Source organism: Phalangium opilio, unplaced genomic scaffold (assembly GCF_054372755.1).
Source record: "Phalangium opilio isolate 3A_F unplaced genomic scaffold, DU_Popi_V2 ptg001170l_1, whole genome shotgun sequence".
Taxonomy (NCBI): domain Eukaryota; kingdom Metazoa; phylum Arthropoda; class Arachnida; order Opiliones; family Phalangiidae; genus Phalangium; species Phalangium opilio.
The window spans coordinates 10,311,272-10,333,126 of NW_028324255.1; the positions used below are offsets into that span (position 1 = coordinate 10,311,272).

A 21,855-nucleotide genomic window follows, 5' to 3' on the forward strand; every position below is an offset into this window, starting at 1 on the left:
CTTATAGTGAAAGGAAGGAATTGAAAGTTTCTTTTCAATGGCTGGCGTTCCAAGCTGCCAAAATTCCCCCGACTGGTGTGATTGAGGGTGTGGTGTCAGTAAAGGCTCCATGAGGGATCTACAGTGAAAGTCAAGGTCGGTCAAAATCGTGCAGGCACTATAAGGTTAGAGCATAGAGCCTGTTTTCGGAAGGGAATTTCGCGGTGGCTGGTTGGGAGGGTAGAGAGCGCCCCCCCCTAAGATGACGTAGTAGTGCTCCACTAAAGAAGTTCCGCGCGAGAGCAGAGAGAGAACCAGGGAACAAAATTTAAAATTATAGGTATTTAAAATGCCGGGCTATAACTGTGCAGTAGTTGGTTGTGTGAACAACGTCATGAAAACCAAGAACATCGGAGTTTCGTATCACAAGTTTCCTGTTGAAACGTGGGTTCGTAAGCGGTGGATAGAGAAGATCAAAACAGACAAAATTAATACAAAATACTCGAAAGTTTGTTCGTTACATTTGGCAACTGAAGATTTTGAGTCCGATTTAAAATCTCAACTTCTAAATATAAAGCCTAGAAGATACTTAAAGAAGAATGCAGTTCCTTCCTTATTGCTCGAAAATAAATGTAATTCCTACTCCAAAGAAAACTGTGATAAGAATTTAAACACTCCAAATACTCCCAAATTGGATTCGTTGATAAATAACTCGGTTCCTTCCATATGTGATAGTCATTCGAGAGAAAACTGTGATATCAATTTAAGCATTCCAAAATCTCCCAAATTGGACTCATTGAAGAATAGCTCGACCCCTTCCAGAAAAGAAAACTGTGATAACAATTTAAACATTACGCCTACCAAATCAGTGTACCTTAAGGAAAACTCAGTTTCTTCCTTAACATCAAATGACCATAATTATACTTCCTACTCAAAAGAAATTGATTTCAACTCGTTGACATCTCCCTCTTCCCAAAAGAGAGAAAGCCTACTTGAGAAATCAATGAATTCTTTATTGACCCCCCAAACCCAAAGTTCCTTTACGTCTAGTCTGTTTGAATGTAAATACCAAAGTACGCCAAAAATATGCAAGGAAATTCGATCATTGCCAGTCAATAAAGAAAACAGTATATGTGATTTTTCAAAGATAATTACCTCTCCTATGTCCAAAAAGGTAAAATCAAGGTTCATGGTAAATGAAACTCCGAAATGTTCGCTTTTAAAGAAGTTATCAAAGCAAAATAGCATAAGAAAACTTGAAGAAAGTATTGAGCAACTAAGCCAAGACTCGCACACAATTGATTCGGGTATCAACTCCTATTATGATTGTGGAAACTTAAATTCTTCGAATCGACCTTCACGAAGTATCTCTTCTATTCGAAATTCTACAAGGAGTCCATGTCAGTGCAATTTTAAGGAAGTTTTGGCCAAAAATAAGAAACTTCTCTTAGCGCGAAAAGCAAGTATCGCGAAAACTAAGATGCTGATGAACAGATTAACCAAGAAGGACCAAAAAATACGCTCATTAAGGTGCAATAACTCAATTCAAGGTATTGAATCACGTTTATTGAGGAAAGACTTAAAAAGGCTGAAAAAAGAGAATAAGTTGCTCTCGGAAAACAACTTCAAACATGAAGAAATTTTACAAAAGGTTTTTACTAAAAGCCAAATTAAAATGTTAAAAGGCTCCAAAAAAGTGAAGTGGGATGATGAAGATATTGCAAGGGCCTTTGCATTATGGTACCTCAGCAAACGAGCCTACATATACCTTCGTGTGCAGCGCAATATTCCTTTGCCTCATATAGCAACACTTAGGCACTTTGCTTCTAAGCTAGATTTCAGGCCAGGATTACTAAATGATGTTCTAAAAATAATGAAAGCAAATGGAACGCACATGCCAATCATAGAGAAATTAGTAGTATTGACATTTGATGAAGTAAAAGTTAGATCACTATTGGAATACGACGTAAAACATGACCAGATCATGGGCGAACATAGTCCGCTACAAGTGATAATGGCCCGAGGATTATTTGCAAGTTGGAAACAGCCAATTTATCTTGGATTCGATGAAAAAATGACTGCGTCACTTTTATACCAGGCGATCACGGAACTAAATTCTGCTGGCTTCACTGTGGTGGCCTGCGTAAATGACATGGGTGCGGGAAATCAAGGACTATGGAGAGAGCTGGGTATTTCTGTTAACCAAAACTCATTTCCAAATCCTGTAAACCCTCTAGAGGAGATTTTTTGTTTAGCTGATGCCCCACACCTATTGAAATTAATTCGAAACTGGTTTCTCGACAACGGATTTAACTACAATGGAAAGCTGATTACCAAAGAACCTGTGTTGTCATTTTTTAAGCAAGATCAAAGTGAATTAAGGAGATGCCACAAAATAACGAAACTCCACTTGGAATGTCAAGGAACTCAACGCCAAAATGTGAGAATGGCTGCGGAATTGATGTCGCATACTGTGGCCTCGGCAATAAAAAGAATGAAATTGGGTGATTTAGGAGAAAATACGGCCGACTTTATAGAAACTGTCAATCAGTGGTTCGACATCATGAACAGCTACGTGAAAGATGATGACATTATTTCAAAAAGCGGATTTGGAACGCACTTAGATGAACAAACTCAAGCTTTAATAAAGATGTCTGAAATTTTCAAGCAGGCGTTCCCTTTAAAGAAAACCACAATGCAAGTTTTTCAGAAAGGCATCATAATTAGTATTAATTCAGTCATAAATCTATATCATCAGTTAAACGAAAAATACGGGATTAAATACATATTGACTTATCGCCAAAATCAGGACTGTCTGGAGAATTTCTTTTCACAGCTACGCACACGAGGTGGCTTGGATGATCATCCAACACCTCTTAATGCTCTCTATAGAATTCGAATGATCATTTTAGGTAAAAACCCTGGCATCATTCAGACAAATACAAATACAATAGGCAATTCGCAAGATGAATATTTTGTAACAAACATTTTTAGAAAGTCAGAAATTACTCCTGATGACATAGAAATTAGTGAATTTATAGACAACGTATTTGAAATAAATGATGACAGTGCTATTGAGTTTAGGCCAGAAATGATGATAAGGAAAACAACCTACAGTTCCTCAAACAAAGATTATAACAAGAGGGTGATAAAAACGCAGGCAACTTTAAACATAGACACAAACAAAACCCTCACAGAATGTGAAGAAAATGGACTAGAATATTTGGCAGGTTGGGTGGCCAATAAATTTGATAAGGCATTCCCAAACTTAGATCTGACATGCAAAAATAATTTAGAACTAGAACACTGCTATGCCAAACCAACATGGGTGGCGCAATTAAGCTATGGTGGAATTACCAAACCATCAAATAGTTTTTTAATTGATGTTCGATTTTTTGAATCTGAATTTTTAAAATACCACGAATCGAATGAAAGGTATGTTATCGATTGGGCGTGTTATCAAAACAGCATTGTCCAAAACGGCTTTTGCATAAACACGTTTGCCATTATAGCCATTTCTCGTTTCAGCGCATTTTGATTACAGCGTTTATATCTTGAGCGTACGAAAGTACGCCTTTTCCAAAATATTGTTGTTTATCTTCATTGACTTCCCAAAATAATACGCCTTTTCCAAAAATTATATTTTATATTCACTTCCGATATAACATTACTCCTTTTTGCATAATATTGTTCTTTGTTCTATATACTTAATATAATAGAGATTTCCCTCCCTATCAATCACTGTTTGGGCGGAAACAGCAACCGCTGTTTTGGGAAATAGCGCTGTATTGGGAAACGCGGAAACAGCATCCGCGGTTTTGCTTCCATGCCGTTTTGCAAACCGCTGTTTTGGGAACCGCTTTATTCCAAAACACTCTTTTGAAAACCGCTCAACTACCCGTGAACCGAATGAAATGGGTATAATCAAAAACGGATTTATGGGATAAGAACGTCGGATCATAGCTTTAGCCTCTAGTACCATCCTCGCATACTTTATTGAGAAACTTCGTCTGCTTATATTTTGACTCCACCCACAAATTCGATCTCTAGAAGTAGCTATATACAGAATTTGTGGGTGGAGTCAAAATATAAGCAGACGAAGTTTCTCAATAAAGTATGCGAGGATGGGGAGTGAATTCGCTAACTCCGACGTTCTTATCCCATAAACCCGTTTTTGGTATAATTAGGCTTCGAAAAGAAGAGGGAATTGTTAATGCCGTGACAAATTTAATTTTAACACAAAAATCCAAGTCCTCAAAAGAACTTGTCTTTGCCTATATTAAAATGAGAACAATTATAAGAATGAATTTCATAAATGAAAGGAAAAATATCCAGTCTCAGGACAGAAAGAAAGAGAAAAAGATGAAAAAAATTGTAACTTAAAAATTTGTAAACCAAAATCTCTGATGTAGAAAGTTATAATCTAAAAATTGTAAACCAAAAAGTTTTTTAAAAATTAAAATTTACAGATCTCAAAATAACGTTTCTTCTATTTTCAGAAAAATCATAATTTATATTTAGAAAATTACGCATGTTATACATAATAGTAGTAGTATAATACCATCATTCCATTTTGACAATACCTTGATTCCTAATAATACCTCTACTGAAATATATTTCACTGCAATATTTAAATTATATCAAGTTTAACCAAAGTATATAATTTAAATAAAATATATAATAACGCAAACAATAATTATAGTGAACTATTTTGCACTTAAATCTTAATACATGTATTTATATATAAATATAGGAATTTATGTTAATATTTTATTAATCATGATAAAATATTTATATATAAATACATATATTAAGATTTGAGTGTAAAATAGTGTTCACTATAATTATTGTTTTCATTATTATATATTTTAGTTAAATTATATACTTTGGTTAAATATATATATATATATATATATATATATATAAATATAAATATTAATATAATAGAGTTAATTTTGTTTGTGAACGATATATACATAAAAACTAGAAGGACGAAACTTAAAAAGACAGACGGGTTTAAAAAGACAGACGAGTTTAAAAATAGTATAAGTCTCCTCTCAGGTTCTTCTCCCCGAAATAGTGGAACACTATGACGTCACTAAAGCGAGAGAAACTTTCTACGGAAATTTTCTAGGGCGAACGTTCCGAATGCCCTCCCGTTGGTTGCCAGTAGCTTTGGGTTACGAAATAAATATTATTATTAGTATTATTATGTACCCAGAAGAAAAAACGTTCCATATTGTCCTATCTAAGAAAGGCGAGGGGTCGGTCACCCTTGACAGTGCTAAATTTATTCCAAGTAATCCGTAATCGATGTACCGTGACTTAGTGATTAGTCCCTCGAAGAAGGCTTTAGTTTCTTCACCTTTTAGCTTCAATAATAGAGCCTTTTATTCCGAATTTATTATTACTTCCCCTGGGTTCCCGCAATATATATATATACAGTGTGGAAAAGATCAGAGTGCCCAAATTTTTCGGACATTTTATGAAAAAAAAACTCGAGATCAATGAGGAAATTAATTGTAGTACATTTTCCAGACTCATGGAAATTTAATTAAAGAATTCTCTGGCATCCACTAAACAAATCGTTCATGTAGTTTCAAATTATCACAAAAATGAGAATTTGTATGAAATCAATACAATAATGTTAATGAAAAATTAGTTTTTGTGAGATATCATAAATTTTGCAAGATTAATCCTGTAACAAACAGGAAATTAATGCCCTTTAGCGCAAATGTTCGATGTGTCTACCATCTTGATGTAGACATTCTTCAAGTCTACTGGCCATTGATTCGCGGGCGTGGCGAAGCATTCCTGGGGTGATGTTGGCAATGGCGATTCTTATTCTGGCTTTAAGGTCGTCGGGTGAATCTGTTTCAGTTGCGTATACCTTTCCGTTGAGGAAGAAATCTAACGGAGTTAGGTCAGGAGACCTTGGAGGCCAGGGCGTTGGTCCACCCCTGCCAATCCATCGGTTAGGAAACGCCTTATTCAGCCACTCTCTTACGGGTACGGTGAAGTGCGGTGGCTCCATCCTGTTGAAACCACATATCCCTCACTACTGCCAAGGGTAAATTATTAATGGCATCAGTAAATTCTTGACGCAAAAACTTCAATTAACGTTCCCGGTGATGTTCTCGTCAAAAAAGAATGGCCCAATGATTCTGTCGCCAATGATGCCAACCCACACATTGGTTTTCAAACGCACCTCATAATAATGCTCCCGAAGCCAGTGAGGATTTTGCTGCGACCAATAGTGAAGGTTATGTCGGTTGACTGTTCCATCTTGATGGAATGTAGCTTCGTCAGAGAACATAACCTTGCTAAGGAAACCTGGCATTTGTTCATCGAGGAACCGCATTTGCATACAAAAGTCCTGACGCCTAAGATAGTCATCCCCTGTTAACGCTTGGTGTAGGTGATTTCTAAAAGGATGGAATCGGTTAAAGAATTCTCTGGCATCCACTAAACAAATCGTTCATGTAGTTTCAAATAATCACAAAAATGCGAAATTTTAATAATTCAATACAATAATGTTAATGGAAAATTTGCTTTTTATCATAAATGTTGCAAGATTAATCCTGCAACAAACAGGAAATTAATGTCCTTCTAACGACAACAAAAAACACCTACTGCCATGAAAGGCAGAACTATTGCGGCTGTTAACAAGGGTCAATGTGCATTAAGGCTTATTTTTTAGGTTTGTGGCCTCTAGGCCGTAAATACGAGGTTATCTCACGGTAGTTTACTTCGGAAGTGTGCCCCACCTACGAATTAAATTAGCTTGGTACTTCGTTATGATGGCGCGTTTTACTAATCGCGTAAAGTTCGATATGATTTACGTTATGGGTGAATGCCGAGGAAATTCTCGCCTGACAGTTATTTTGTACACCGAACGCTTTCCGAACCGAAGGCCACCTGCTCGAAGGACTTTTGGTAAGCTAGAAGCTAACCTACTAGCAGAAGGTAGCTTTACGGTTCAAAAAACGTCAACGTAGGGTTGACCGGATAGTTGGAAACAAAGCCCGAGAGATGGACATTGTGGCAAGGTTCGAAGTCGACCCTCACACCAGCAGTAGAGCGGTACGAGACGAGTGTGGCATTAGCCATCGTACATATCTGTCCATTTTGCATCGGAACCGATTCATCCTTATCGAAATCACCTACACCAAGCGATAACAGGGGATGACTATCTTAGGCGTCAGGACTTTTGTATGCCAATGCGGTTCCTCGATGAAGGAATTCCAGGTTTCCTTAGCAAGGTTATGTTCTCTGACGAAGCTACATTCCATCAAGATGGAACAGTCAACAGACATAACCTTCACTATTGGTCGCAGCAAAATCCTCACTGGTTTCGGGAGCATTATTATCAGGTGCGTTTGAAAACCAATGTGTGGGTTGGCATCATTGTCGACAGAATCATTGGCCCATTCATTTTTGACGAGAACATCACCGGGCAACGTTAATTGAAGTTTTTGCGTCAAGAATTTACTGATGCCATTAATAATTTACCCTTGGCAGTAGTGAGGGATATGTGGTTTCAACAGGATGGCGCCACCGCACTTCGCCGTACCCGTAAGAGAGTGGCTGAATAAGGCGTTCCCTAACCGATGGATTGGTAGGGGTGGACCAACGCCCTGGCCTCCAAGGTCTCCTGACCTAACTCCGTTAGATTTCTTCCTCAAGGGAAAGGTATACGCAACTGAACCAGATTCACCCGACGACCTTATAGCCAGAATAAGAATCGCCATTGCCAACATCACCCCAGGAATGCTCCGCCACGCCCGCGAATCAATGGCCAGTAGGCTTGAAGAATGTCTACATCAAGATGGTAGAGACATCGAACATTTGCGCTAAAGGGCATTAATTTCCTGTTTGTTACAGGATTAATCTTGCAAAATTTATGATATCTCACAAAAACTAATTTTTCATTAACATAATTGTATTGATTTCATACAACTTCTCATTTTTGTGATAATTTGAAACTACATGAACGATTTGTTTAGTGGATGCCAGAGAATTCTTTAATTAAATTTCCATGAGTCTGGAAAATGTACTACAATTAATTTCCTCATTGAACTCGAGTTTTTTTTGTTATAAAATGTCCGAAAAATGTGGGCACTCTGATCTTTTCCACACTGTATATATATATATATATATATATATATAAACGTTTTTTTATTTTAAAAAATGTACTGTACGGCATTTTGTTGAGAGTGCATAATGCAAAGGCAAGACGTAAGATAATACAAAAGCATATGAAACAAGTTGGGAAACCAAAATTAAACCTCTCCGAGCCGAGACGAATTTACTTTCTAAACCCAGGTCCACCAGCCAATGAGAAAAACCGGAAATACATAGTTCAAATTGGCGAAATATTGCCAAGGTCTTTAACAATTTCCTTTGTATCCTCAATAATTCTAATGAGGACCTAAATGTATCACTGAAGGGTGTATTTAACTTTCGGCTCACTCTGAACCGTTAACACCTCCTATAAGAGAAGGCGAAACAAGGTCATTTCTAGTTTAAATCTAGGGTATCATATTTCACAGACCCAATCGTTTCAACACTTGTGGATAGATGAAGAATTAACACCCATATTATGTAATGAATATAAAAAATGCGATTACACTATATATAAATGAAGTAAAGCTGAATTAAAAAGTAAACACCAAATTTGAAATGTTAATATCGAAAGATGTTCTTGGAATATTAAGATGAAACAGAGCTTTATAGCTACACAACTACTTAAAGAATCGTAATGCCGAAAAATATTTAAAATATTTCCATTTAATATTCTGCAAAAAGGAAATGTTATCGTTTTGTAAGAGATCTTATCATCATACTCGCTTTATAATAACTTTGATGTGCGTGTAGTGTTTCGATTCGGATGCAATCTTCATTACTCGTTCTATATAAACTCTCACTTGTGTCATTACATAGAAATAAAGTTTATCTTAAATAATTAATTAAATATAAATGATATTAATTATTTTAATCGCCAGTAAATAACTTTAAAAATAGTTAAATCGTTTAAAATAAAGTTGTTCCTATTATCTTTCGAAACTTTGCTAATATTGACGTTTAAAGTGAAGGGTACCCCTCTTGCCCGCTTTTTCAAATTTTGGGGTATATATACGATTCGTTTCCATTATAATAATAGATAAAAACGCATTCGCGTGAACCGATGGTGGAAGCCCTGCCATTGGGAAGCTAGACGTTTCTCGTAACCCTAGCCGATCGCCGCGTATATCTTGAAACCAATAATAGATAAAAACTCATTCGCGTGAACCGATGGTGGAAGCCCTGCCATTGGGAGGCTAGACGTTTCTCGTAACCCTAGCCGATCGCCGCGTATATCTTGAAACCAAACGATGACGAAGGAAAAGAAGCCAGAATGGACTGATTGGCGTCCATGTGGAATGGACAAAGACCTGAAGATGGTGGTGCATGGAAGCTGGTGTCAATGTGGAATTGACGAAGAACAGAAGATGGTGGTGCATAGAAGCTGGTGTCAATGTGGAATTGACGAAGAACAGAAGATGGTGGTGCATAGAAGCTGGTGTCAAGGTGAAATTGACGAAGAACAGAAGATGGTTGTGCTTGGAAGCTAGCAAGTACAGACTGTTAAAAAAGTCTTTGTGCGTTGCGTTTTTCGCACATATTTTACTATATTTCAAAAACTATTCAAGCTAGCGCTCTGGAATAAAGTGCGTTATAAAAGTTTTGCATTCCTCTTTCATATTTTAACCGTTCCAAAGTTGTCCTTTGCATATTTATACCGGAAACCGGAAATGTCAAAATTATCAACTTTGAAAATATTGGATTCTCGAGGATATAAATGCGATTTTCGGATTCCTTGGGGTCGATTCATATTTGAAAAGTGTTCACCAAATTCAATTCGGATGAATAGGTCACGAGTAATCAGCCTTTATTCAAAATCTGGCAAACTTGGTTAGAGTGGCGATAATTCATCATCGAGTATCGAATCTTTGTCGTAATAATGCTTGTTAGATGTTATGACACTTTATGCATATATATATGATTGGTCTTGTGGCACAATACTTTGAAACAAATCAGACGTTCATTAAAGGGATGGTGAAGTGGAAAATAAAGTAATTTTTTATGGATTCTTCTATAAGACCAATCTGCATCGTGAAACATCCAGGAAATAACACCGAACGATTTTTAAACGACAATTAGTTTGAAATTTCATGGATAATTTTAAATAGGGAATCTTCGACCAATCACGTAGCGCCCCGCCTTTTTATCAACAATTTTCTCTTGGCACGCTCCGTGTTGAATAAATTTATCGCGAGACTTGAAAAAATTTGCACGATGTGACAATTGTGGCGCGAGACATGGAGTGTGCCACGAAAATTTTGTTAACGAAAAGGCACGGCGTTACGGGATTGGTCGGAGTTCCTTTTTTAAAATTATTCTTAAAATCTTAACCTAATTTGAATATTAAAATCAATGGGATTTATTTCCTGAATTTTTCATTATGCATACTGGTCTCATGATTAGTAGAAGAATCAATAAAAAAATCACTTTATTTTCCACTTCCCACTTCCTTTAAGAGAAAACTCGCGTCTTTTGAAGAGGAGAATCGGTTTGAAAATATAGTTATTTGGGCCGTGAGCCCGTGATATCATAATATTTAGAACTCATATTAATTACGTCTAGGTCTTCAGACCGATTCATTGCAGCCTAGTGAAAAGCTCATTCATGATGGCATATGCGCTTCACGAGATCCCTTCAAATTGACATATTCGACTATTCCATATAAGAAACATCTTCAGAGGAGATGGCTTCTATGCTAGGAACGTTCGCTAAGCGATTGAGCTTCGCTAAACGGAGCCTGGGGTTGCCCATAGCCTTCCGCGTTTAGCGCAAATGTGAGGCTATTGAAAGATTTTTTATTTTAGAAGCAGAAATAGGGAACAAAGTAATCTGGGCGCGCGTCAAAGTCCCGGACCCCCTTCCTCGGGACGGTGGGATATGAAAGAAGAGGCTGGTCATAGCGACAAGGGTAAAAGGGAATTACGTATTTTTTGCCGTCCCAGTAATCAACGTCATAAAAACCTAGTTTAAGTGAGCCAATCTGAAATTTTAAACTTTTTATTACGTGTTGGAGGGAGGGGCTCTATACTGGGCTATGATCGGACTGAATTAAACTTTAACCGTTCTCTATTCCTACCTCTAAAATTAAATCTATCTCTGTTGAGGCCTAATAATAAAGCCGACCGCAACCAAAGCATGGGCAAAGGCGTATTTCACAACTGACGTTCAAATGGAAAAGCCTAAAAATTAAATAAAAAAAAATGAATGCCGGTAACAATGATCACTAGTGAAATTAACAGCTAACAGCTAAAACGAACCCGAACGGTAAACACTTGAAGTTGGTCTCTCTACGCTGCTGGTCTGTTACTCCTTTCGTTTATTTTCTATGGCTAAACAACTAACTTTTGGAAGTATTGGGATATTAGGCCATTTGTGTTTTAACTTTTAAGACTTTTATTGTGTAGGGAAGAAAAACGACCCTGTTTAAAGAAACTTTGGATAAATTTTAATATTTAGTTAAAAGTTGAAATTCATTTATAAAATTTGGACGAAAATTTTGAAATAACAAGACTTCCTTTGAGTTTCAAATTGAAGAATGTTCGTGTGCTTCATTGAACTATTTTTTACAAAAAAGACAGTCACTTTCAGTTTCAATTGTTGCTTTTATTGGACATCCCCTAGTCGTTAAAGGAAGGATGAATTGGAAAAATAAAGTGATTTTTTGATCGATTTTTCTTATTATGAGACCATTATATGCACAGTGAAACATCCAGGAAATACAGTCTCCGAATGATTTTAAAATTCAAATTAGGTTCAGATTTTAAAGATAATTTGAAATAAGCACCACTGACTAATAGCTTAAAGCCCTGCCTTCCTGTTAACAAAATTTCCGTTGCACGCTCTATATCTCGCGCCACGATAGTCACATCGCAAGCAACTTTTATTAAATCTCGCGATAAATTTCATTCGGCATGGAGCGTGCCACGAGAATTTTGTCAATAGGAAGGCAGGGCGTTACGCGATGGGTCGGAGGTCATTATTTCAAATTATCCATAAAATCTGAACCTAATTGGAATTTCAAAATCATTCGGAGATATTTCCTATGCAGAATGGTCTTATAATTAGTAGAAGAATCGATAAAAAATTATTAGATTTTTAATTTCACCATCCCATTAAACACATTCTTAATCGTATTCTAAAAGACAGACATAAACTCTAATGAAATTAGGAGGTAAAGCATTGTAATATTAAAAATAGAGATGCGCCCTGTTCGCTGGTATTTTTTTCTCCGTATGAGTAACCAGCCCACGACGTGACCGGTATTAATATTAATAACCTGATAGTTATTCTTGACTAACTTAAAACATTGTTTTAGTGTATGGTTTCAGGCTCAGCAGGACAATTGCCCAACCCATACGTCCCGACTCGTTGCAAGATTTCTGGAGAACGAAGGAATTGAAGCTTTGGATTGACCCGACTTGAACCCGATTTAGCGTTTATGTCTGTCATTTAATAAAAGATTAAAAATGTGTTTAAGGGCTGAGGGAGGTTAAGTCAAATATTAAGCTTAAATTGAAACTGAAAATACCAGTCTTGTTTGTAATAGATAGTTCAAGAACGCAGACGGTATTTCCTGGATGTTTCACTATGCAAAATGGTCTTATAATTAGAAGAAGAATCGATAAAAAATCACTTTATTGTCCTCTTCATCCTCCCTTTAAGGGCTAGGGGATATCCAATAAAATATCAAGCAACAATTCAAGCTGAAAGTGACTGTCTTGTTTGTATAAAATAGTTCAATAAAGCACACGAGCATTCTTCAATTTGAAACTCGAAGGAAGTCTTGTTATTTGAAAATTTTCGTCCAAATCTTTTAAATATTTTTCAACTTTTAACTAGTTATCAATAATGATATTAATAGTTATCCAAAATTTCTTTTAAAATGCTAGTTATCTTTCCTACACTATAAAAGTCTTAAAACACAAAATGGCCTAATATCCCAATACCTCCCAAAGTTAGTATTTTTGCCATAGAAAATAAACGAAAGGAGTAGCAGACCAGCAGCGCAGAGAGGCCAACTTCAAGTGTTTACCGTTCGGGTTCGTTTTAAGCTGTTAGCTGTTATTTTCAGTTGTGATCATTGTTACCTGCATTAATTTTTTTTATTTAATTTTTAGGTTTTTCCATCGGTAGCTTTGAACGTCAGCTGTGAAATACGCCTTTGCCCATGCTTTGGTTGCGGTCGGCTTTATTATTAGGCCTCAACAGAGATAGATTTAATTTTAGAGGTAGGAATAGAGAACGGTTAAAGTTTAATTCAGTCCGATCATAGCCCAGTATAGAGCCCCTCCCTCCAACACGTAATAAAAAGTTTAAAATTTCAGATTGGCTCACTTAAACTAGGTTTTTATGACGTTGATTACTGGGACGGCAAAAAATACGTAATTCCCTTTTACCCTTGTCGCTATGACCAGCCTCTTCTTTCATATCCCACCGTCCCGAGGAAGGGGGTCCGGGACTTTGACGCGCGCCCAGATTACTCTGTTCCCTATTTCTGCTTCTAAAATAAAAAATCTTTCAATAGCCTCACATTTGCGCTAAACGCGGAAGGCTATGGGCAACCCCAGGCTCCGTTTAGCGAAGCTCAATCGCTTAGCGAACGTTCCTAGCATAGAAGCCATCTCCTCTGAAGATGTTTCTTATATGGAATAGTCGAATATGTCAATTTGAAGGGATCTCGTGAAGCGCATATGCCATCATGAATGAGCTTTTCACTAGGCTGCAATGAATCGGTCTGAAGACCTAGACGTAATTAATATGAGTTCTAAATATTATGATATCACGGGCTCACGGCCCAAATAACTATATTTTCAAACCGATTCTCCTCTTCAAAAGACGCGAGTTTTCTCTTAAAGGAAGTGGGAAGTGGAAAATAAAGTGATTTTTTTATTGATTCTTCTACTAATCATGAGACCAGTATGCATAATGAAAAATTCAGGAAATAAATCCCATTGATTTTAATATTCAAATTAGGTTAAGATTTTAAGAATAATTTTAAAAAAGGAACTCCGACCAATCCCGTAACGCCGTGCCTTTTCGTTAACAAAATTTTCGTGGCACACTCCATGTCTCGCGCCACAATTGTCACATCGCGCAAATTTTTTCATGTCTCGCGATAAATTTATTCAACACGGAGCGTGCCAAGAGAAAATTGTTGATAAAAAGGCGGGGCGCTACGTGATTGGTCGAAGATTCCCTATTTAAAATTATCCATGAAATTTCAAACTAATTGTCGTTTAAAAATCGTTCGGTGTTATTTCCTGGATGTTTCACGATGCAGATTGGTCTTATAGAAGAATCCATAAAAAATTACTTTATTTTCCACTTCACCATCCCTTTAATGAACGTCTGATTTGTTTCAAAGTATTGCGCCAAAGGACCAATCATATATATATGCATAAAGTGTCATAACATCTAACAAGCATTATTACGACAAAGATTCGATACTCGATTATGCATTATCGCCAATCTAACCAAGTTTGCCAGATTTTGAATAAAGGCTGATTACTCGTGACCTATTCATCCGATTTGAATTTGGTGAACACTTTTCAAATATGAATCGACCCCAAGGATTCCGAAAATCGCATTTATATCCTCGAGAATCCTATATTTTCAAAGTTGATAATTTTGACATTTCCGGTTTCCGGTATAAATATGCAAAGGACAACTTTGGAACGGGTAAAATATGAAAGAGGAATGCAAAACTTTTATAACGCACTTTATTCCAAAGCGCTAGCTTGAATAGTTTTTGAAGTATAGTAAAATATGTGCGAAAAACGCAACGCGCAAAGACTTTTTTAACAGTCTGTACAGACTAGTGTCCATGTCGGGTGGACGAAAACCAAAGCTGGTGGTATTGGAACTCAAGTAGAATAGCCAGAGACAAACCCAAATTTCCGTGAACTGTCAATGCAGTCCGGAAATTGGGAACACGTTTGCTCCGATACGCAAACTGCGAACGCGGTCACGTGGGGCGTGACAGACACACAGACACACAGATAGACACGGCCGGTGTAATACCTCTCCGTGACATACGTCACTCGGAGAGGTAAAAAGTAATAATAGAAATCTTAAAAACGTAACGAACGTCAATATTTGTGGTATAGTAGAATCCATCGTTCGATTGACTAGAGATTTGCGTATAAAAAAGGGTTTTCTAAGGGGAAATTTACCTATTACAAGTTTGGTGGTGTCTACTATAAAATTAAATTCATGGGGTCTACTGGCCTTGTGCCCACTTAATTAATTAAAAATGTTCAAAGGTTAACTATTTTAAGTGGGCAATGTCCAATTTTTAAAATAAACGTGCTTGGGCTCCACAGGCCACATGTCCAAGCAGTTTTAAAAAAATCGTAGTTTCTCAGCCTGATTCTGAGTATTCAGAAGAGTCGGTTTCAGCAATTTCAAATCGGCTTCTTTGAATTTTGCGCAGCTCCTCCTTTGACGGGGCGTCCACCATACCGCGATGTGGGTGTATTAGTTTTGGGTCGTCATGACCAATATTAATTTTTTTTTTCAAGTTTCCCTGTTCGAAATCAAACTAACTTTAGTTTCGTCTAGCTAAGCAATACTATTTCTTAGAAATGTCCGGTCCTTTACTTCAAATTTCACTCTGTTTTCAAATATGAGATCTAATAGCTCTGGAATAAAACTGTAAGTTTTAGGCTCCAAAACTTTGACAGTGTGCCAAGTTTTAGAGCGTTTACTGTATCTTCGAGTGTCCCTTTATAAGAAAAATTATCTCAGAGAGAAGTTAAAAGCATTGCCAAGATATACGAAAATTACCGTAGGGTTTTTCTTTCGTCACAGCTTGCTTTCGCCCTACATGATGGTTATGGTCCAAAATAGCTAAGGTTATTCGTAACTGATAACCCTTAAAACTACAAGTTAAAAAGAGAAGTTCTGCATTTGCGTTTGGTATACCGTGTTGCAAAAAAGGTTGGTATGGCCAAAGTACAGTGGACTAATTTAAGTGGGAAATGTTCTATGGCTTTACAAGTTATGATTTCAGTGTTTTACGGAAGAACCCTTAAGTAAGAAACTGAAATGAATGCTAATTTAATTAAGGGCTCATCCCTTAAACACTAGGCAGTGTCCCATAAGGCAAAATGGGGTTTCCACCATTTTCAACTCAAAATTACCCAAAGAACCACCCCAGTGACCCCACCGTACTTCGGTGTAATCACCCTTTCTTGGAACACCCTGTATAATATACGAGTGCTTTCAAAATTCAATTCAGGCGTGTTTAATAAAATTAAATGACCTTAATGAATCTCTTTGGGGCATACATCAACATTAGGCTGTGTAAGTTTTCCACAAATCCCGTATGTCTATAGGAAACACCATCTATCCAAAATTTTCACACGCAGCGTCATTAGTGCAAATTGTATAACGACTTTTATATGTTACAATGTAAAGAAAGTTTAATATTATGGTGGTGGACAATCTTGTTTTTGGAATATTTGACACTTTAAAGTTATTGACAACCCCTTGCTTTTATACCTGCGAAAAAACCCCAAATACCTAAAAGTGGGATAGGTCCAATTACTTTCCATAATAAAAGAAATTTTGTACGAAAATATTTTGTCAGAAGAGTAAAAAGCGTTAGCATTGTAAAGAGGCAGAGCGTTTCTGAGCGTAGAAGAGTTCGGAAGGGTAAAAGTTGTAACCTTTAAGAAATAAAACAAATTTTTGATATTTTCACTTTTAACTCGGTTCATTATTTAAATACTCTAATGCATCTCTCCAGAGTAGCGTAGCGCAAAATAATAGAAAAATTACATGGTGCCGAAACCCGGGATATTAGATTAAGAATTAAATAATTAGCGAAAAGTCCTATTAATTAGTGAAAATGTATCGAAACTTGATTAAGCGAGCGACATACCGAACTCTCATCAACAATGTCATAGTGGCGATAGAACAGACACTCAACGAAGAACAAGTGGATATTAACTATTTAGAAGAACAATTAAAACAATTGAAACCCAAAGTAGAGAACCTCAATCAGATTGATTTGGCAATCGAAGAGGATACACCAATTGAACAGTTAGAAAAGGAACTTTACGAAGTGGAAAAATTTCGATCCAGCGTCATCACGTGGAAAACAAAAGCGGAGAAAGTGATAGAAGAAGATAAACAATCACAGAATACAGAAGCGGCCTCTATACCTTCAGCGTCGGGAGGAGGAAATGTGGGAAGTGCGGTGTCGGTAAAACTGCCCACATTAGAATTGAAAAAATTTTATGGAGAAAATACGCAATGGTTAAAATTTTGGAATCACTTTCGTACGATGGAACATGAAAATCCGAACGTTCCTGAAAAGGTAGCGAAATTCAATTATCTTTTAATGAGTTTAAAGGGAGAGGCGGAAGCGATCGTAGACGGGCTCCCAATTACCGAAGCAAATTACGATTTAACTATTAAAACTCTTAAAGAAAAGTACGACAAAAAAGAAATGTTAGTGGACACTCACACGGAAAACCTTCGTAACATTAGACCAGTTTATAATGCTTCTGACATAACGGGATTAAGAAAACTATACGATAAATGTCAAGTCGAACTTCGTAGTTTGGAAACATTAGGGGAAAATCCAGAGAACTTTGCTAATTTTTTCAGCCCTATGCTTTTGAGACGCATCCCTAGAGAAATAGCGTTGGGATACAATAAAACACCTCAAGCGGGAAAAACATGGAAGGTAGCGGAATTGATGAGATTCATAAAAGAAGATTTAGAGAGCAGGGAGCGTACGTATAGAATCTTAAATCAAAGCGAATTTGAAAGAGTAGAATCGGATAAAATTAGAAGTCAGAAGCCTATCAGTTATAAGAAGCTTTCAACGACCGCCACACTAACCACATCAGTTGAATCGCAATTAAAAGGCTGTGTTTTTTGCGAAAAAGATCACAAGCCCGAAGATTGTAAAACTTTTGCTTTGGAAGAGAAAAAAGAGATTCTCAAGAAAAAACGAAAATGTTTTAGATGTCTCAAGGGTGACCATATTTCAAAATATTGTAGAGGCAGGGTAGAATGTAAAACCTGTAGTCGACGTCACCACTCAGCTATGTGTGAAAACAGCGAGCGAAAGGAGAGAGAAAAGAGCGAAGCTGACCAGAGGGACATCGTAGAGGCAAGCGAAGTTAACGTTTCGGTAGTTAACCCCCATCACAAAGCGGGAGGAAAAATTCTCCTACAAACAGCCAAAGTAATGGTTAAGGGTAGCGAAGATATGGCAGTCACCCGATGTTTGATTGATGGAGGGAGTCAGAGGACTTTTATAAAAACAGCGATTTCAAGAAAACTAGGACTCGTAACAAAAGGAGAAGAAGACTTGAAATTACAAGTTTTTGGAAATAAGGATTCAGTTACTGTTAAAGCTAAGAGAGTTGAACCAGTGGCGCCGCCAGGGGGTAGGCTGGGTAGGCTACAGCCTACCCGTAAATTTCAGAGGGGCCCCGAAATTTGGTTCCCATAATATTAAAATACCATTATTACAATATTTTGATCTAGGCCTACAATGCAATTTACTTTAGACAAAGTTTCATAAGGATGCTGAACCTTTTGGCATCTGATTTTTACAATATTCTACAAAATATTAATTGAGTTAACACTTTCATGTTGAAAGTTTTTGACTAGCGAGAAAAGTTATCTAGCTTTTTAATTTTTAGCCCCATCCTATATGTACATCTAAGATGAGGCTCTTAGCTTGCCCTGCCCTGTTATCATTCTCGAAATAGTAATAGTGTGAAATTTTTGGTTCGTCATTGAAGGGATAGTGAATGAAAGAAGATTGTGGTGAGGTGATATTTTTCGTTCTTTTTTTACATGGAAGGCGATTGTAATAGTAAGTTTAAGCATTTCACTTAATTGTACAAGTGAGATTAATGATTGCGAATTGTGTTTTACGTTTTCTCGATATAGCTAAAGCGAAAGGAACGATTATTAGATTGCCTTAATATAATGGAAGGTGTTAAACTCTCCCTTTAAAATTTCAGTCACCGGTCGACAATAAGTATTTCACGCATTCAATCCCGCTCCTCTATTTAAACATTCAGGGAAATCGATGTTAACTTTAAATGCAAAAGCAAGTATATACTGATGGTATATTTTTTTGAATGGTCTTAAGGCGTTGTTTATCACGATCCCAGAATTTACGTGTATTTCTCCAGAAAGTGAAATAATTTTAAAAGCAAAAGGAAGTATCTAGTATCTTTATATATTTAATATAGTGTATTACAATTTTATCATAAGTACGTAAGGATTAAGGCGCAGGTAATTATTTTTTAGGTCAGGAAAACGATGGACTAATAACTTTGATTTTCTGCACTTAAGGTTTAGGTATGCGTTATTGTGGGGATACTCACTCAAGTTTTCTCTTTGTGTCGCACAATTACAATTATAAAAGAAGGTAAATTATTAATGTACAGATTACGGGCAATCATTTTAGCACAGTTAAAGATAGCGCATCGAGGGACCAATCAGTCTGATTTTCTGTACTTCAATTAAGGGTTTACTTAAACGTTACTATTAATCATTTTTGCACTGTTAAAGGGTGGGCAAGTTTCCTATTTTTGTCGCACTATAGACAATATTTAAAATTGGCGCGCGAGCTGCACTGAGAACTTAGCGTACTCTGTCGGGGAGGGGTGCAGTCAAAAAAAATGGAGCTAATGTAAAGTCTATGGCAGTATATTAAACTTTGAGATTAATTATAAATTATACAAATTAGTTTAGGGGTTCGATTTCTTTTTTTTGCGGTATTATTGCATATTAAATCATGGGTTTTCGCTACAGGTATTCAATTTTTAACATAATGATTTCAAATTTTATCAGTTTAACGTGCCCGTGTTATCGCGATCTTGACGGTCTAAGCCTCGGTTGGGTTTATATTTATTTACTTTTGTTGCTGATCCATCTGCCAAAACCTTTTTATACCCTCGCTGGGTACACAAGGGAACGCAAAAACAGTAGGCATTTACAATTTATTTCTTAAACCCTATCATAAGTTTAGATTTAATTTTTAAATTTAACACTCTTCTCGTACGTTTTGCTGGGGACCGACAATACCTTGACTGCACCCTAGCGGCTGCTCTGCACTGTGTCTGCACTGGAGCTGCTCTGGAGCTGCTCTGAGCGCGCGCGATTCAATTTTAAATATCGTCTATTATAATTATAACAGATGAAAATGAATTGAACTTATAGTAATCAGTATATCACACTAAAAGATAGCGCATCGAGGGGCTCTTCAATGAAATTTTCGATTCGTTACGATGTGGCTAAAATTATGAGCCCGGCCTTGGGTCATCTTGTTTGTTTCGCGCTCTTCACCTAACCTTCTTCCCGTCCGTTTCTTCTGGTCCCATAAAACTTCCAGGTAAGACTCGTTTTGGTAAACCTATTTCCCTTTTCCTCACCACATCGACAGTGCACAGTGACCTTATATAAGGCTTAACTGAAAATCCCCCTCTCTCTCCGACTCCGTGTTTTTATTATTTTCGCAAACTATAGTTTATATAATAATATGTCTTTTGTCTGATAATAATGAACTTTAATATATTAAACTTCTTTATATGAATAATATGATAAAAATAGTTGTTAATTTAATATTATCGACTCTGTGCAACTAAATTTTTCCCTTGAAATTTTATAAGGGGCCCCCAAATCTTCCTTAGCCTCTCTGTCAAAAATTCCTGGCGGCGCCACTGAGTTGAACTAACGTTACAGAGCTTGATAAGCGGAAAGAAAATTACCTTAGAAGTACTGGAATCTCCAGAAATTAGTTCAGCTATGATACAAGTACCTAGCGAGGCTTTAAAGCGAAAACTCTTAGAAAAGAATTTATTCCTAGCCGATGACATCGATCAACAAGAAGGCAATGATCAGAAGGAAATAGAGATACTGATCGGTTCAGATTACTACTGGCAAGTTATGACAGGTCGTTTAGAAAGACTTACCGAATCTCTAGTAGCTATGGAAAGTTTATTTGGATGGGTCGTGCAAGGTCCTACCATCGCTACCACTTCAAACCTTACGCCCTTTCCTTCTTCTGCAAGCGTAAATCTACTTAACGTCATGAACGTAATTACTCAAGAAGCGGAAATTATTGATGTCAAGGCCCTTTGGGAATTGGAGACTATTGGGATTCAGGACTCGACAGAGAAAACTCAAAGTCAAAGCGACGAATTAGCTATTGCGAAATTTAACGAAACGGTAAAATTTGAAAATGGTAGATACGAAGTCAAACTTCCATGGATTGATGAAATACCAAATCTAGCGAACAACGAAGCCTTAGCGAAAAGAAGGTTTAATAATCTAATGAAGAGATTTCAACGTGATCCAGAGTTATTCGAAAAGTATCAAGCGGTCTTTCAAGATTATGAAACTAAAGGAATCATTGAACGAGTAACGGAAGACACGGACAATTCAGGTTCGACGTACTTTCTCCCACACCAGCCAATCGTCAAGGCAGAGAAAAAAAAAGTTCGTCCAGTATTTGATGGTTCTTCTCATGAAAAGGGAGAGAAGTCACTTAACGAATGTTTACTATCAGGCCCAAACTTGAATCCGGAAGTATTTGACGTCCTAATTAGATTCCGCACAAAAAATGTTGCCATCATAGCAGACATTAGTCAAGCCTTTCTCCAAATTAGTATTGCGGAAGAAGATCGAAACGCTATAAGATTTCTTAGGCTACAACCCTTACAAAAAACTTCTTTAGAACTCTTTAGAAAATTCCTTGGGAAATTTCTTTAGAAA

General features: G+C 36.9%; 3 protein-coding genes across 3 annotated transcripts; all 3 read left to right on the forward strand.

Moving 5' to 3' along the window:
• The first annotated feature begins 328 nt into the window (after positions 1–328).
• LOC149587199 (uncharacterized) lies at positions 329–2,741 on the forward strand. Its single transcript, XM_089863513.1, has 3 exons — positions 329–2,168; positions 2,235–2,676; positions 2,738–2,741. The coding sequence occupies exons 1-3, from the start codon at positions 329–331 to the stop codon at positions 2,739–2,741; spliced, it is 2,286 nt and encodes a 761-aa protein (XP_089719639.1).
• Positions 2,742–16,954: 14,213 nt separating this feature from the next.
• Positions 16,955–18,574, forward strand: LOC149587200 (uncharacterized). The gene has a single exon (XM_089863514.1). It carries the CDS (start codon positions 16,955–16,957, stop codon positions 18,572–18,574), a length of 1,620 nt encoding a protein of 539 aa, XP_089719640.1.
• A 2,312-nt stretch (positions 18,575–20,886) lies between these two features.
• On the forward strand, positions 20,887–21,852 carry LOC149587201 (uncharacterized). The gene has a single exon (XM_089863515.1). It carries the CDS (start codon positions 20,887–20,889, stop codon positions 21,850–21,852), a length of 966 nt encoding a protein of 321 aa, XP_089719641.1.
• The last annotated feature ends 3 nt before the right edge of the window (positions 21,853–21,855 follow it).